Source organism: Protopterus annectens, chromosome 12.part0 (genome assembly GCF_019279795.1).
Source record: "Protopterus annectens isolate FY-2018-M chromosome 12.part0, PAN1.0, whole genome shotgun sequence".
Classification (NCBI taxonomy): Eukaryota; Metazoa; Chordata; order Ceratodontiformes; family Protopteridae; genus Protopterus; species Protopterus annectens.
This window is the reverse complement of record NC_056746.1, coordinates 13,073,899-13,091,549: the sequence shown is the minus strand read 5'-3', so window position 1 is coordinate 13,091,549 and position 17,651 is coordinate 13,073,899. Positions and strand designations below refer to the sequence as shown.

Below are 17,651 nucleotides of genomic sequence, written 5' to 3'. Positions count from 1 at the left end.
TGTAAACTGGTTATGATAAACCGGTATTAAGTAGGTTCCTACTTGTTGTGCAGGGGTTCTTTAGCTGTGACTTTAAGTGCTTTTAAGTCTAGTGACTGGATAAATTAAAGAAATGGAATAAGAATATCCTATGATAAAATAAAAGCAGAATAACAAAAGGTGTATGACCATCACTACTGACTCACCTGGATCATTACTAAATTTTATGTTGAAAAAGCAGGTCTTTAGCAAGCTGTTAAAGAAGGCCAGGGCGGAGCATTCTGTAAGCCACTGTGAGTAACAAGTTCAGAAGCATGAAGCCTGATAGACAAATAGGTTGAACATTTATTTTCCATATGTGCTGTAAGGACAACTAGCAATCCTTTGCTGGGAGAATGTCAGGGTACAGAAGTTGGGGAATGCAGGCATAGAACATAGTTACATCCTCAATTTAAGAGGAGCTAGTGTTATATAGGCAAAGGGGAAAAAAAAACAGCACCAAACTTTTAAAGATGATACCAAATTGGATATGAAGTCAGTTCATTCTCTATAGTGTGGGGCAAATGTGCCTGTAATATGTACCAGTAGAAAAGCTTCATGAAGAATTTTGTATGATGTGTGACCTGACAAGACTGTGCCTTGAAGCTCAAGGTACAGTTCCTTACAGTAGTCAAGGTGACAGTAAAGCAAGGCATGAATAACAACAGAGATCCTGTAGAGTTATCCCGTACTTAATTCTGGCTGTATTCCTCAGGTGAATGCATGACCGCTTTACCCCTGCAGATAACTGGTCCCCAAATTTCAACCAGTCATCAAGTAATACCAAGATCATCCAAGAACAAAGGCAAAAGTACCAACCAATAAGTAATGACAGGAACCTGAGGACACAGAGACTCGTACACGGAAGATGTAAATCTTAAAAACTTGAAACTTTAATCCACAAGTTGAGCGCTTTCGACTGGACACCTCAGTCTTCTTCAGAACAATTAAACAAGTGCTCATACACCATTATATATCATTCTAATAACATCAATTAGTAAAAAACCGCCAAAAACATTAAAGGTATATACCTTAAACAATATATAATGTGCCTGAGTTTCATAAAACATAAACCATCATCTCTATATGCACATAAATTACTCCTATAAAACATATTAGTAACATATGATAATGTGCCAATATCTAAAGTAAAAAATTCACTAAAATACAAGTATTAATAATTAATGAACGTATTAAATATAAATCTAAAAAGATACCTTGCTGCGTTCAATATATAAGGCAAAATATACATAACATTAATGACTGTATGAAGAGTTAAATGAAATGTTAAATGAAATATAATGTATTGAGTTAAAAAGCTCTATGCATCAATGTAAAATATACAAACACTATAGCCCATTTTAAAATGACTGGCGTGTCTATCAAGCCAATGCTAAAAAAGGTTTGATACTAATAGAATCGTTCAACCCAGGGGGACGTGTGGCATCCAAAACTATCTGCCACTTGCTCTCTAAAGCAGACAACCGCATCTTCCAATTGCCCCCAAATGTTGAACTCCTCACTTGGTCAATTATCGTAAACCGGAAAGTGTGCTCTACCCCTTGCTCATGTAAATGTCTATATAGAGCATTTTTTGTGTCCTTTTTCTTTATACGGTATTCATGTTCATATATCCGCTTTTTTAAGGGGCGTTCAGTTTTGCCTACATAGTAGGCAGAACAGGCTACACATAACGCAAGATAAACCACTTGACTTGTATTGCAATTTCCAGTTCTAGATTTTATATAGGTATAATTCAGATCTTTTAACTTAAAATGTCTGTCTTCATTAATGTAGTGGCATTGCCTACATCTTCCACATTTTTTTGTTCCCTTGAACATATTTGATCTATCTAAAGAACTATTGTCATTTTCCAATAATCTTTTAAGATTACTCCCTGTCTTATATATAAATTTGGGTTCGCTACCCACCAGTTGATCCAATTTAGTAGCCTTAATTAAATCCCAATGATGACACAAGATGTCCTGGATGTAATGAGTGTGAGGTGTATAGGTTAAAATACATGCTCTTTTATAAGAAAATTCTTTAACCGTCACCTCCCTTTTGTCCTCGTAATTTCCCAATAAGGGGGAATATTTGTTCCCCCATTCCTTGTGCACATACTGAATTACATCCACTAACATCTGATGTGGGTACCCCCGATTGAGGAATAACTTTTTAAGAGTATCGAGCTCAGTGGTCATAATAGTGTCTGTGGAAGACATTCTGGCCGCTCGAATACACTGGCCTTTGACAATATTTTTAAATATATATCTAGGGTGGTTACTAGTAAAACATAAATAATCATTAGAAAATGTGGGTTTCCGATGAATCTTAGATGAAAAACCTTCCTTTTCAAGTCCTATCATCACATCTAAATAAGGAATGTTCGTGGTGCTGGTGCTGTAAGTGAATTTTAAAAACTGGGAGGAGTTCATAAATTCCATAAATTCGTCTAATTTCTCCATAGAGCTATGCCAGAGAACGAAGATATCGTCCAAAAATCTGGCGTAAAATAATATGTAAGAAAAAAACTCACTTTTAAAAACAATTTCTTCCTCCCAATCTAACATCACGAGGTTTGCAAAGATGGGAGCACAAGAGGCTCCCATCGCAACACCCTTTATTTGTTTGTAATATTCCTCTTGGAAGACAATGTAATTGTGTTCCAACACAAGCCCCATCATATCACACAAAAGGGATATTCTGTCCCAACTAAAAGTGGAATGTTTTTTCAAGCTGTTGGCAAAATGTTCTAAACCCTCCTCTTTGGGTATGCTTTGGAAAAGATCCACTACATCAATCGTTAAGAGAATAAGATCCTTGTTCCATATGTCGTGTGTTAATTTACCTAAAAAATTCCAAGAATCTTTCATTATGTGAGGAATTGTTTGGTAAATGAATTTCAATTGGTGGTCTATCCATCTCCCTATATTGAAAGTTTTGGAATTGGAACCGGATATGATGGGTCTAAAGGGGGGGTGATCCAAACATTTGTGTATTTTTGGAATCCCCACAATTTTTGCCAAAATGGGATAGTCGTTTTTCAAAAACATGTAAGTCTCATTCGTAATCCTGTTATCAATTAGATACTCTTCGATGGCTAGATCTATGCGTCTGTGTCCTATATTAATTTGATTGATGGACACAGATTCATATGTGTCCGTTTGATTTAAGATTTTCATTATACAGGAATTATACACGTCAGTTTGAAATATGACGATCCCACCCCCTTTATCCGGTTTCATAATACGTAGTTCTCTGTTGCATGTAATTTTGTTTAAACATTCTCTCTCTGATGAAGTCAAATTGAATTGAATGTTGTTGTACTGGTCCTGCCTTTTCCTTAAATCCCTGTGTAGTTTGTATAAGTCCTTACAAACTAGTTGTTCATAATTGGAAATGCTGGGATGGGAAACAGGAACAAATGTGTTTTTCTTGCGTAAAGATGGAATATCTAAATAACCTTGATTATCTACCTTATCAAATAAAATAGCCAAATTTAATTTTCGGCAGTAAAGTTTCACTTGTTTAATATTGTCAAATATATTGCTGCACACTGTGGGAATAAATTTCATTCCTTTACTCATGACCTTAATGAACTGTTCATCAACCTCCACGTCAGTGTAGTTATAGACATTGAATCCCTCGTATGTAACATGTGTATAGTGAGGGGTCCGCAGAACCAAAAGATTGGTGCGTACTGTTTCATTGTGTACTACAGGTTGTGCAAACGAGGGTATCAAGAAGGGGTCCATAACTGTAGATGGAATATCCCTTGTAACATCACTGACACTTGTGTGGGGTAGTGCTGTTATTTCTTGTATTTGTTCCATGGCTTGCGTGGGTTTCTGGGGAGCTGTGGGTATTCCATCTGAAAATTTTCCTCATTTCTTAGTTTACTAGGATAATTCAGAGAAGACCTTCCCTCACTATTCTTCCATTTAGGCCATATGTACGCCCGGTTTGAATTATATGAGTCTACATCTCTAACTAGTTTGTTACTTTTCCTTTCAAAAATGCTTTTGATTTTACTATCTGCTAAATGAAATTGTTTACTAAATAGTTCCTTCCATGAATCAAAGTCAACATCACAAGTAATAGCTTCATACATATTTTCTAACTCTTCAACCAATAACTCACATTTTTCTTGTTGGAATTTGATCAAAAGTGATATATATGTACATCCAAAATTATCAAATAATTCATTGAACTCATTAATTACATTTTGAGTGTATGGGATACCCAACGGAAGCTTAAAAAACCTTAAGCCTTTAGGTACCACCTTTAATTTCAAACAATTGTTCAAATAACTGATGTCCATCTTGCAATTTTTGTATGCAACAAGTCTCTTCCCAAAATCAAAAATCATGTCTTTTAAAGAACCATACACATGTTCCTTAAAGTCCTGATGGTTTTGAGAACCTGGCTGGAAATTAAATTCATTTGACTTATTGTTCAAAAACTTTTCCATAAGATCTTTTTCATGAACAATAATGTTTCTCTTGAACACATTTTTAGGAGTATTGTTCCTATCACCACCATGTCTATCATAGATCATGAACTTAGGTTTAGGGCTAGAAATAACGTGATGAGCAATATCTTTTCGTGCATTCAGTGATTTCTTAACATACATTTCACCCTGTTTACTCACTTGTGTAACTTTAGGCCTTGCTCCTATTCGCTCCGCTTCCCGTCTAGCCCTAGCGACACTGAAGTCAAAAGTGAAATCTTGTGCGGGTGAAATGCCAAGCTGGTCAAACGGAATACCAGCATCATGAATGGAGAAACAATCGGCTTCATTTTGTATAGTTACTGAATTAGTCCCATCATCTAATAAGTCAATTTGACCATTGGAAAGGTTACTAGCGTCTTCCTTCGTTCTAAACACTTGCGGTAACCCTTTTTCTGGCGTGGGCACATCCCGTCTACTGCGTACACATTCACGTTCTTGCTCACTAGCGTGTTGGATCATATGGTCGTCAGCTGCTATTTCACGTTCGTGCGTAAACACAGGAGTGCTTGGCTGTTTAACATTTACACCACGAGAATCAAGTACCTGATGCAATTTAAAGCAATTTGATGTCAAGTTAGCTACAAGTTCATGTAGCTTTTTTAGTTCACTCTGAACAGCTGAAACTTCAGCTCGAAGATCGCAAAACTCTTCCCGTGACCATAAAGCCCCAGTAGTCTCCTCCGGATCCATAAAAGCAGACAACCCAAGAACAAAGGCAAAAGTACCAACCAATAAGTAATGACAGGAACCTGAGGACACAGAGACTCGTACACGGAAGATGTAAATCTTAAAAACTTGAAACTTTAATCCACAAGTTGAGCGCTTTCGACTGGACACCTCAGTCTTCTTCAGAACAATTAAACAAGTGCTCATACACCATTATATATCATTCTAATAACATCAATTAGTAAAAAACCGCCAAAAACATTAAAGGTATATACCTTAAACAATATATAATGTGCCTGAGTTTCATAAAACATAAACCATCATCTCTATATGCACATAAATTACTCCTATAAAACATATTAGTAACATATGATAATGTGCCAATATCTAAAGTAAAAAATTCACTAAAATACAAGTATTAATAATTAATGAACGTATTAAATATAAATCTAAAAAGATACCTTGCTGCGTTCAATATATAAGGCAAAATATACATAACATTAATGACTGTATGAAGAGTTAAATGAAATGTTAAAAGAAATGTTAAATGAAATATAATGTATTGAGTTAAAAAGCTCTATGCATCAATGTAAAATATACAAACACTATAGCCCATTTTAAAATGACTGGCGTGCTCAAGGTACAGTTCCTTACAGTAGTCAAGGTGACAGTAAAGCAAGGCATGAATAACAACAGAGATCCTGTAGAGTTATCCCGTACTTAATTCTGGCTGTATTCCTCAGGTGAATGCATGACCGCTTTACCCCTGCAGATAACTGGTCCCCAAATTTCAACCAGTCATCAAGTAATACCAAGATCATGCACTTCACCACTGGGAAAAAATGAGGAAAGTGACAAAATTAGGAATCCCTCAAAATGTTGTATATAGGCAGAGTGTCTGTTTTGAATGTGTTGAGCATCTCCAGATTTGAGTGGAGCTAAATATGAATAGCCGCAAGGTCATTTGTTAGCACACACCATACATTCTGAGACAGAGAATAGAGCTAAATATCTCAAAAGAGTGGTACACCAAAAAACCTGTCATATTTCCCCAAGGGGCAGAATAGACGCAAACATAGTGAGTAGTAACGCACCCAAAATCAAGCCCTTTGGGGAAAGAACTAGAAGTATTAATGCCAAAAATGGTTCTCTTGGTATGTCCAGGCAGAGAGGTTACAGAGCAGTCAAGGACATTAACTACGATACCAGTTTGAGTCCAAATGCCCATTGACGATCCAAAATCTAAATCAAGCTGGACCAGCACAGAGTAATGGCATTGATCTCCATCTATAAGGGGACAGTCTTGGTGCTATAATGTGGAAGCTGGACTGAAAAGGGTCTGTGAACCCATACAAAAAAAGATTCTAGAGATGCCTAAACCATTTTGGTCTTTAAACAAAGGTAAGCTTGTAGACAGTGAAACTTATCAAAATGATTGCGGTCCAAAGATTTTTTTAGTGTTTGTTTTATTTCTAGAATGAGTAGAACCAAGGTCTTCTTTATAAGAGATAGGGATGTATGAAACTTCAAAGATAATGTTTCTTAAGGGACGTAATCCAGAACATCTAAGTAGCTACTGACCAGCCTGCAAGGGACAAGGATCCATTTTACAGGTTGTAGGGTGCATGCTAGAAATTGCAGACATCAGATTAAAATAATCAGGAACACAAAATTCCATCCTCTTGGATTTAAATTTAAGTACAGGTCTTGATGTTTGTAGAAGGCAGTGACTGTCTAATGGTGGCAGTCTTGTCTGGGGGGGGGGGGGGGGCATGCTGCCTACTTACATCATTCAGTTGTAAAAGTTTTCTTGGCAGTATGGTATGTTGGTTGGCCACTGCCAAGATATCCCTTGACAAATGAGTCCCTTTCATGCAGGAGGTACATGACTAGTAAGAACAACTCACCTGTTCAAGCCTGTCATTTTGGCGTCCTGCATGCCTCTGTAGTGGCATTCTTGTCTTCATCTTTCTCAGCGCAGGGAGAAGAACTCAAATCAATCTAGAGCTGACATGCCCTGAATGGAGCAAGATGTACATTAGATAAATAAAGCCAATAACTCCAAAATAGGAGTCAAACTTAATGGTCAAGAATTAATTCCTCTTTACCTTCAGCACTGTTCTCCACAAGGAGGAGTTGGAGCACTAGAAATGGTGAAATGTTATTCACCTTGTGACACCTCATCAAGTCAAGAGAGGGGAGAATAAAGGATAGCAGTGGCAGTGCAAAGCCAGCCGGGGGCGGTTCATCCAGGAGACAAGTTTCTCGGCCAAGTCAGATGTCATCACATTAAATTGGAAACTGAGTATTTCCCTAGATTAATGGGTTGCAGAGGCAAATATCTAAACAAAACTGAATCTTTTCATAATATAAAGAAAGCTAGTTATGGACCTGTGCAAAGCTACCTTGCTGACAACTGAACGGTTTGACTTAGTTGGGGCTTTTTGGATCCAAACATGATCTCTCAAGCATTAAATGCATTAATCTTAATTCAGGAAGTGGGGTAATCTGAAGCGGGGGGTCTGAAACTCAAAAGTCCATGAAGACAGTATGAGAACTAGGAAACTCATTTGAGGGCTACAGGGTTAGACAGTACCATTATGATGTAGTGTGTAGTAGCTTTCCTCACTTAGAATTATGCTGGTTTGAGGGTTCTTTGAGACCAGAGGGCCATGCCCTCATCTAAACTGCCTTCTGTTTGCATATCCCTGTTACCAGAAGTGCATGTATTCAATTATAATGCATGTCTTGAAGATTTAAAAATCTTATAAAGTGGAACAAATTTCTATTTACAATGGAGGAAAGACTTTTGATCATAAAAATGATATTACCCAAAGTATTATATATGATACAGTCATTAGCTCTACCTGTTCCCAAACTGTACATAAAAAAGTCAATTCATTAATACTCAAATTTCTTTGGTATCCTAATAGACCTAGGTTGGCACTTTAAACACATCTACGCACCTGGTTTAATGGTGGGATAAGTTTACCTGACATCGAACTATACTCTGCCGTCATTAAAACAGTTATCTTGTGCACAAACAAAAACTATTCTGCTAAATGCAAAGATATACAGCAGAACGTTATTTTGGAGAAATATCAATTAAATATAAATCATTATAGCAAAATTTATAATACTTTTTGCTGGTTATTAAAAGACTATATTCTTACATATCAAAAACATACAAATACACTCAAAGTACATTACATCGACATATACCAGTTTCAAAAATCTTGTTTATAGGATACTTGATCTTTCCTGTAGCATATACACAGAATAATATCACATTTAATACATTTTCAATGGATAAATTTAAAGAAAAACAGCTTACATTCTGGTTTCAGCTTATGGACAGGGAAAGTTAATTCTCTAGACTTTATTATTAATAAATTTAATCTGGATATTGAAATGTGGCTAGACTTGCAAAATTGTAGATATGCTATGGAAAAAAGACTTTATTTAATGCAACAAACAAACGAGATACCTAAAACTCGTAGACTAATATCTGTACATCTAAATTAACCAGAGAAAGGTTTCCTCTCTAACATATATAAGATACTTATATAAATAATGTACAGTTTTGTAATGATGAATACTGGGACTATTTTGCTTCCATTAATAGTTATCACCCTAATGTTAACGAAAAAAGCTCCTACATCTACTGTTTCTTCATCATTGAGATGGAAACTCTTCTCATGTAAGTTTTTACAGAGAGCATTTTTTTACACCTAATAGAGTACAATTGACGTATAAAAAATGCTGGAGATGTAACTTATAGTGCCAATTGGCAACATATGGTTTATACATGTGATATAATTAAGCCGTTATGGAATGATGTTAATTCCTTTTTACAGGCTCTATTTACTGATAATTTTCACCTAAATAATTCATTAATCTTGTTCAGTACTCCAGTACCCACTTGTATTAAGAGTTTATTCCCTTCTCTGGACTCTTCTTACAATTGCAAGAAAGGTGATAAAAATTCGAAATCAAATGTCAGACCAACTATGAAGGAATTCCACAATATTGCAACTGAAACTTGTCATGGAGATTGTGACAAAGGAAAAACCACTAGGACAACTACTGCCCTAAACTTATGGATGAAACTTAAAAGATTATTAAACAAAAAGACACTTAATCACTAATGCAGTGAATTCTAATTTAAACTGTGATTTATTGTAAATTTTATACATGTAGACACCTTGTACATAGTTGTTATACTGTTAATCGTGTGATTATCTATTGTTTGTTGTGTTAATGCAATTTCTATATAAATTTAATGTGAAAATATATTTTACTAAATTATCTAATAAAAAATAAATAGTAAAAAGAAGTGCATGGACTCCTTAACCCTTTACTTCCTGCAAGGTCTGTTTCATCTAGGGTGTTGTGATGACTTCCTTGATGCACAAACTTTTATATACTTACCCTTTTTTTTGATCACAAAGTTTGTTCACAGAGCAAATTGGGAGATAGCAGTGACTCTTGTATCTTCTTGTTGCATCATTTCGCATTCTTTCCATTTCTAGTCCAGACATCCATCTGCCTTGTACTGTCTTTCGTCTGGAAAGGAGATAATTGTGTTACTCTAAGAACTTGTTACTCCAGATCTGAGAAGGCTGAACCATGTTCCTACCATCCCACTAGTATACGTGGGTTTAGTGTTAGAAAGGTATGCTGCATTTTGATAGCAACTAAAACTCCTCTGAGTGAAAGGAAGAGAATTTCATTGACTGTTTGTTGCATGCCAGCTCTGGTTCCAAGTACCTGGCACATCAGTTCTATGAAAGGCTTAACTGTTCTGTAGTTAGTTTTCTACCATTTCTATTGTTTCTGAAAGTGTGTAGTTTTTAGTATTTCAAACCATGCACATCTTTTCTGAGGAGTACCTGTATTCTTGGACTTCCTTTTAGACATCTGTTTTCTTAGGCTCTTAGCTTTTTATGATGAGCTCACTACCACTCCCTTCTAGACAGCTCATACTTCAGAGTTGGTTCTCGTTTGGAAAACGTACTTTTCTTTGATTATCCATCCTAAAAGGGTCCCAGAACTTACTCTTTGACCTTCTTTTTGCTTGTTCTATAAAAATTTAAACTAGCACTTAACATTTATTAGTTTTTCTTTATTTTCATTTGTTAACCAAGATAGTAAGTACAGTGTTCCAAAAGGGTCATTTTGGGTTCAGCCCAGTGAAGGCAAACAGTAATAAACTGCAGCTGTAATAAAGTTGAAACTTGTATACAATGGCCAGTATGTGCTGGAGTTCAGTATATACAGCTGTATACTTGAAAATATTTTGTTAGCAATATTTCTTAATGGCATCTGTGTCAATGTAGACAGTGAGGTATTAAAATGAAATACCCATTTGTGTCAGAAAAATGTTAGGCCAGTATATAAATATTGGTGTAATCCTTCAGTTTAAATATCTGCACTACAAACATTTATGAAGAGATATGTATAGTTATAGAAGAGGGGTAAGTGCAGAGATGTGATAGCTAACATATATAGGTGAAAGGTTGGGATGGAGGGAAAGGAGATGTTCATTTATATGATCAAGTGATGACTTTTACAGATTTGGAAGAGTTGTCAAGAAGGAAATTGTAATATGATAGTTATGTAATGCTGCTTTGGTGGAAACTTGTACAGATAGCTTGTTTGGATAGTAGTTATTTAAGCAGTGTATCGAACTCTAGGAGATTGAGCTAAGTTGTATTGATAGGGTTTCCTAAATATGACGATCATAGTTGAGAAGCTGTGAGCTTGTAATGAGGAGCTTGTTCCTTGGGGTTACTAAAGACGGAGGGTGGAAGGGAGTTTGGATCTTAACTTTTTTAACTGGGTACTGTTTTGGTCAATCTGCTAGCAAAGTGTGGTAAGGAGACCGAGTTAAAGAGTTTGTGGGTGAAGTATAATGTCAGTGCATTGCATCTGTCTTATTGGCAGCTGATTTGCTTTACTTAGTACTGTTTAGGTGTAGCCTGTGTTGTGGGGCTGGGAATCTACAAATGCTGTTGGTGATAACACTGGGGAGACCTTAGGTGTTTCTTCGAGGAGTTTGCAGTAGTTGACATTACATATTCAAGTCTGGCCAGAAGGATGTCTTTGCCAGTGGCTGCTTTACTTTGAGTATAGATGCCATAGACAGTGAAAGATTTTTAACCAAACTAATCTGGTAATCTTTGAATTTAGAGTATTGATGTAGTACTGCGAACCTTGGCTCTAGATGATCGTCACTGCTGAGGTGACACCATTACCCCATGTGCAAAAATAGGGAAAAAGGGGTTGTGGGTGGATGGATGTACTGCGAGCTGAGATTTTGACCTAGCCAGACTTCGAGATACGCAAAATGTGGTGGCTTAATTGAGTTCCTTGTCAATTACTAGTATGGTTCAATTTTGCGGGATTGCTGTGCAGTGTTGTCTTGTTGTGAAAGTCCTTCATTTTTTTTTTTTTTGTTTGCTTTTCGGTGGGGGCACATGCAGTCTTTTATGGATAAGCCAAATGGAAACTTGGGAGAAGTCTGCTAGGTTTTTGTTTTGTTTTTTCTTCTGATGGGGGGTGAATGGGTTTGTTCGAGGTCCAGTTTGTCAGAATATAATATGATTTTGATTTGAGGAAGGCTACTGATAAATAATTTGTAAATAGGGAAAGTAGTAGATGGCTCTTCATTTTGAAAAGTCTGTTGGTGCGAGTCTCTGGCTTATTGAATCAGGCTGTCCTCTCATCAAACAGTAGACTTAATATCAGATCTCAGTCTACTAGATCAAAGGCCTTAGTGAGACTGGTAAATACTGAAGCAGTTAAGAAGCCTTTGTTCATATTTGGGGAACGTCACCCAAGGTGTAAAGGGTTGTTACAGTGCTTGCTTGTTTGCTTCATGAGCAAAAGCCATGCTGATGAGGGGATAGGATGCTGTATTTTGTGGCCTATTATGCAAGCTGTGTAAAGGCATTCATATTTAAAGATCTTTCTGAGGTTGGGGATATGATGACTGTGGATCTGAATTCTTCTGTGTTTTCTGGCTTGGATATTTTTGGAATTGGTTTTACTTTGGCTTAGTTTCTTTATTTCATTTAGTGGGAACGCTGTACATAGGCAGTTGATAAAATGTACCAACAGAGCAGTGCCTTTCAGAAGGGATGAGCAGAGCTTTGTCATGAGAAGGGAAGGCAGAATGGTCACATTACTCTGTCTAGCAATATATTTTTTTGCTGTAAGAAATATGAAGGATGACCCCCCCCCCCCCCCAATACACACACACACACACACAGTGCATGTTGGCTGTAGGACTGTTTGCCTCTCTCATGTCTCATTTGTGTTTAGTGACAAGTGTTCTTTCTGGCTTATCACTTTAACATAACAGGAAGGTCCTCAGTTTCCCAAGTTAGAGTTTTCATTTAGGGTATCTGCTTGCTGTAAGGGCTTTTTTTGAAAGACCTGGAGGCCATAGCAGTATTTGCACCAAGGGTAGGGCCACAGATGGTCCAAAGGGGCAGAACTTGAGGGTATTGTGAGTGGGGTTCCTGTGAGGCCCTGCTGCCTGAGATGCATAAGTCCTGTGTGTTTAGTAATTCAGAAGAATAACCCCGATGGCAAGTTTCTAACAACCGTTTTTAACTAAAAGCTTTTTCATATGCTGGAAAGCCTCATACAATGCCTTTTGGTCCAGTGAATGCCTATGACCTTATACTTGTCAGTTGTGAAACAGAGATGTTCTTGGGTCTGACACAACTGTTATGAAGTTTTGTTCTCTCAAAATGTGATTTGTTACACTACACAGGGAATTAACTTGTTTCCTTGGCAAAAGAAGCAAATATTGGTGGTTTGTTTAAATTTTTTTTTGCATGGCAGATTTGTTTTTAATGTTTTTAGGTAATCATTTATTACTCATTGGGAGAGTTATTTAACCTATCAGATTTGCTAACAATACAGACCCTTTGTATTTAATCACACATCTGTCACTGTTGAGGATTGATGCTGTTTATTTAAGGTTTTGCCAGCTATTGCATTGTAAATAATTTTGTTTTGATTATCTAACTGATGATGGTGATTCTAATTTTTGGTTTCGCCCTCAAAGTAGCCTTTGTCTCTGTAGGACTTCACACACACACCGCCCCCCCCCCCACACACACACACACACACACACACACACACACACACACACACACACACACTAGAAAAAAGCAGTATTGGCAGATTGGATGGATGTGCTCATTAATACAGTGTAGTGAATTGTACTATTTTTCTAGTAACTCCACCTTTCACAGTTTGGGTTGCTAAACATCTGTTGAAAGCTGCTTATGAAATTGGACTTTAAAATGAAGCAAGTTATTTGCAAATCCATTTGGTCAGAATTTCTAAAACATATATTTTTTCTTTGGGGGGGGGGGGCAGGAAGAGTAGACAAAGCTACTTGCACCCTGTACCAGTGGCTGATTCCCATATCCTTCAGAGTAATTTCATCCAGCAGTGCACCATGAGACTTAAGTCCACCTTGCCTTGACCCTTTTTGTTAAATCACTTTTTGTTAGCATAGTTAAGAAAACTCATTCACACAAATGTCATTTCTCTTTTCCTCCACTCCAGAAACAGTTCTTGCATTTATGTATCACTCCTGGAGGGGTGCAAGTTTTTATGTAGACCTTCTGTCCTGGGAAAGAAAGGGAGCTTGATTGTACTAAACCTCATCTGACCAAGTACTGCATTATTTGCCATAAATGTATTTTTTGGCCTTTAAAGGGTGGCGACTTTGTGCTGGTATTTGAACAAGTTTGAAGATGATAGTGGAAGAAACATTGCACAAAGCAAATGTGTAGTGCACAGTTTTGACTGTTACATCAGCTTGTTTCTGCTTTGATTTCTTTTTCAGCCTGTAAAGACCACCAGTGGAGGAACGGCACTGATTGCAAATTCTCCAGCTTTAAATCTTCTTTCACCTTCCTACACTACAACGAGTCAGAAGCTGACTTCTAGTACTTTGAGCTCTCCTACATTGGGAATTTTACCCAGCATCTCTCCCACACACACCTTCCCTCGTCAAGTCCTCTCCATGAGCTCTGACTCCCCTCCCAAAGCAACAGGATCAAAAGATGCCATTGTGACCGGTCCTGCACCAGGAACTTTCCACCACGGCCTTTCTCATAGTAAGTATTTTTTGTTCTTGGTGCCAGATTTTTAGAGATGCATTACTACGCTCATTCTCCTTTGTGTTCACAGTATAGTTGCTTGATGGCTTAATCTGTTTTCCATTTTCTCTCATGTTTCTTTAGGTATTTTTTCTGGTTTGCAGACTGGTTCACATGTGACACAACTTACACATACCGCATTGTCTACTCGTTTACTACAGACTTTGCAAGGTAATACGCTACACTAGTACTATTTGTTCCATTTGTCCACCCTCTTCCTTTTCTAGTGACTTGATGCACTCCTTTTGCTGTTTCCAGTTGTCATCTTTATATTGAAATGTTGACTTTTCTCATCTTCAGGAATAGAAAACTTAAGCTAATTTATAGATCTGTTAAAGTCAAGATTTGGATGATTGGAAAATTATGCCAAGATCATGTATACAACACTCTGATAAGTCTTTTATTTTACTTGAGTTATGAGTCTTCAGTTTTTTTATAGAATCACTTTATTAATGTAAAAGGTGAGGTAGCCAGCCTAGCAGCCTTGTTTGAGTAAGTAGCAGTTGTACTACATTGTTGTAAAACATAAAAAGTGTTGCCTGGTCAGTGTATCAGCAAGAAGTATCACAGTGCTGTGATCCATTTTGGAAACTGGACTTGAGAAAAGATAGGGATAGGTACAAAGTCATGCATTGTAGTGTCACCAGGATGACTTGGAACTAAAGGAATTGATGCTCCCTGAATACTGCAGCAGACCCTAAACATAGATAAGGCATTAGTCGTTTTTGTTCACAAAGTGAAGGTGTTGTTGTTGTGTCTTTCGGCTTTTCCCGGTTAGGGGTCGCCACAGCGGAACTCCGGTCTGCTAATGATTGGCAGTAGATTTTTATGTGCCGAGTTGCCGGCCCTGACACACAACCTTCAACGAAGGTGCACCCATTCACGCACATCTCCACACAGAAGACGCTCTGAGAATCGAACAGGACAACATCTTACTGTGAGGCGACAACGCTACTGCAGCACCACCACCACAGTGTTCACAAAGTCAAGTACTGTCCTTAAAGTATCTTTGTACCCTGATGATAATCCTTGTAACTAGATAATTAGAGTGAAGTCTGACCTATCAGAACCTCTATTAAACCAGTTTAATACGAGTCTTGCATTGGGCTATATTCCTGACATTTTGAGAACAGCCACTATAATGCCCCTATGCAGTAGAGGGCCAGCCACTGACCCTGGTAATTATAGACCCATTAATCTTACCTGCACTGTTCATAAAGGCATGGAATGTATAAATGTTCGTGTTTCACTGTTGCAGTCCTTACTCTTGGGTTATCCTGCTGGCAGGCTACCCACAGTCGGCCTGAATTCAAGTCTTGGTCCGGCGTCGGTTGCTGTCGCCTCTTCCCTGACGTCAGTGCGCCAAGGGTATAAAAGATGCAGCCGACGCCATTTTCTTCAGTCTTTCTTGCCGCGCTGTGCCTGAAGCAAAAGCAGTTCGCAAGTGCCGGTCGGCCGACTCCTGAGATTTTCAAAATCGAATTTCAATTTGCAATGTGGTTTTGATTCACTGGAGGCCTCTTGCAGGGCCGCTGTTACGGGTTCTGTCATTAGAAGGCATGCTTGGTTAAAGGAACAGAATCTGCCTGATCATGTTAAAGCAAAATTATTGGATGCTCCATTACAGCATGATACTTTGGTGTTAAGGCAGAAGAGGTGTTGAAGAAAATGGAGGATAAAGCGAAATCCATGCAGACAGTTAAGGATTTCCTGCAGGTACAGCCACCCAGATTTAGCAGGAACTAGCCAACAAAGAATTGGTCTTTTCCAGTGTCAGGCCACAAAGAGGCAGATACAGATGCCCCAGAGGCAGATCTCAGCCCCAAGGCTCATACAGGCCTAAACAGGGGGGAAACGGTCCCAATTACTTTCCTCTGCCAGAACCAAGCACTTATCTTTTGGCAGCTCTCTTAAGGGGAAAACTAGCACTTTTTTCACCAAATTGGCACATGATTACCCAGGACAAATGGGTCTTGAACATAGTGTCTCAGGGCTACAGGTTCCACTTTCACACCCTGCCAAGGGCAAAAGGTATGCCAGACCTGCCACACAATCAATGGGCAGACGCACAAAAGCAAGTTTCATCCCTCATGGACATGAGGGCCATTCAACAAGTACCACAACAAGAGTAGGGACAAGGATTTTACTGGAGACTTTTCTTGGTGCCCAGAAAGGACAAAGCCTGGAGACCAATACTGGACCTGTCTATACTAAACACATTCCTGGATGTTCCAAAATTCAAAATATTGACTCTGCAGCAGCTACTGCCCATGCTGGGCATGAAGGCTTGGTTCGTAACTTTGGACCTAAAAGAGGCATACCTGCATGTCCCAATCAGACAGTCTTGCAGAAGATACCTCAGATTCATAGCTGGCTCAGTGCACTACCAATTCTCTGCACTGCCCTTTGGCTTATCTACTGCGCCCAGGGTCTTCACAATATACCTGGCACCAGTAATTGCGTTTTGCAGACATAGAGGAATTCAAATATATCCTTACTTGGACGACTGCCTTATTCAAGCAGAGAACAAAGACATTCTACTAAAGCATCTGGTGTTTGTAAAAAGATTACTAATTTGCCTAGGGTACACAGTAAACGAAAAATCAAAACTAGTACCCTCTCGAGAGATAATATTCCTGGGTGCAAGCTTAAATACAACTGCCCAGATGGCTCATCTCACACTAGACAAACAAAGGCAACTGACTTCTTACTTCAAAAAGTTGGCAACAAAGATCCACTTATCTGCAAGAAAAATCCTGCAGGCTTTGGGCTTCATGGCATCCTGCATTCTGCTAATTCCATATGCCAGACTGCATATGTGGAAACTACAATGGTATCTAAAAAGTGTTTGGATTCAACATTGCCACAGTCTGGAAACATTAATTACCCTCATTCCCTGCCTGCAACAGGAGTTTCGATGGTGGGCACAGGCCTGTCACCACAACAAGGGACAGCCATTCACTTTACCCACAGCCAGGCAGACACTAACAACGGATGCATCAGATTATGCCTGGGGGGGGGGGGCCCACATGGCAGGAAAATGTATTCAGGGCACATGGCCCGCAAGCAAGATGCATCTTCATATCAATCAAAAAGAGATGCTAGCTGTTCAGAATGCCCTGACAGCTTTCAGGGATCTACTTCATCCAGGACAACTACTGATAGACGGACAGTACTACAGTCATGTGGTACATAAACAGGGAGGCACACATTCCTATCCCCTCTGCAGACAAGCCATGACTTTTTGGGACACAGCATTGACT

General features: G+C 38.4%; 1 protein-coding gene across 1 annotated transcript in view; it reads left to right on the top strand.

The window, feature by feature from the left end:
- The window catches only part of UBN1 (ubinuclein 1), a 772,140-nt gene that overhangs the window by 670,634 nt on the left and 83,855 nt on the right, over window positions 1-17,651 (top strand). The window contains exons 12-13 of the mRNA XM_044090531.1: window positions 14,073-14,346; window positions 14,473-14,559. Coding sequence (XP_043946466.1) covers window positions 14,073-14,346; window positions 14,473-14,559 — 361 coding nt within the window. The remainder of the gene's footprint in view (window positions 1-14,072; window positions 14,347-14,472; window positions 14,560-17,651) is intronic.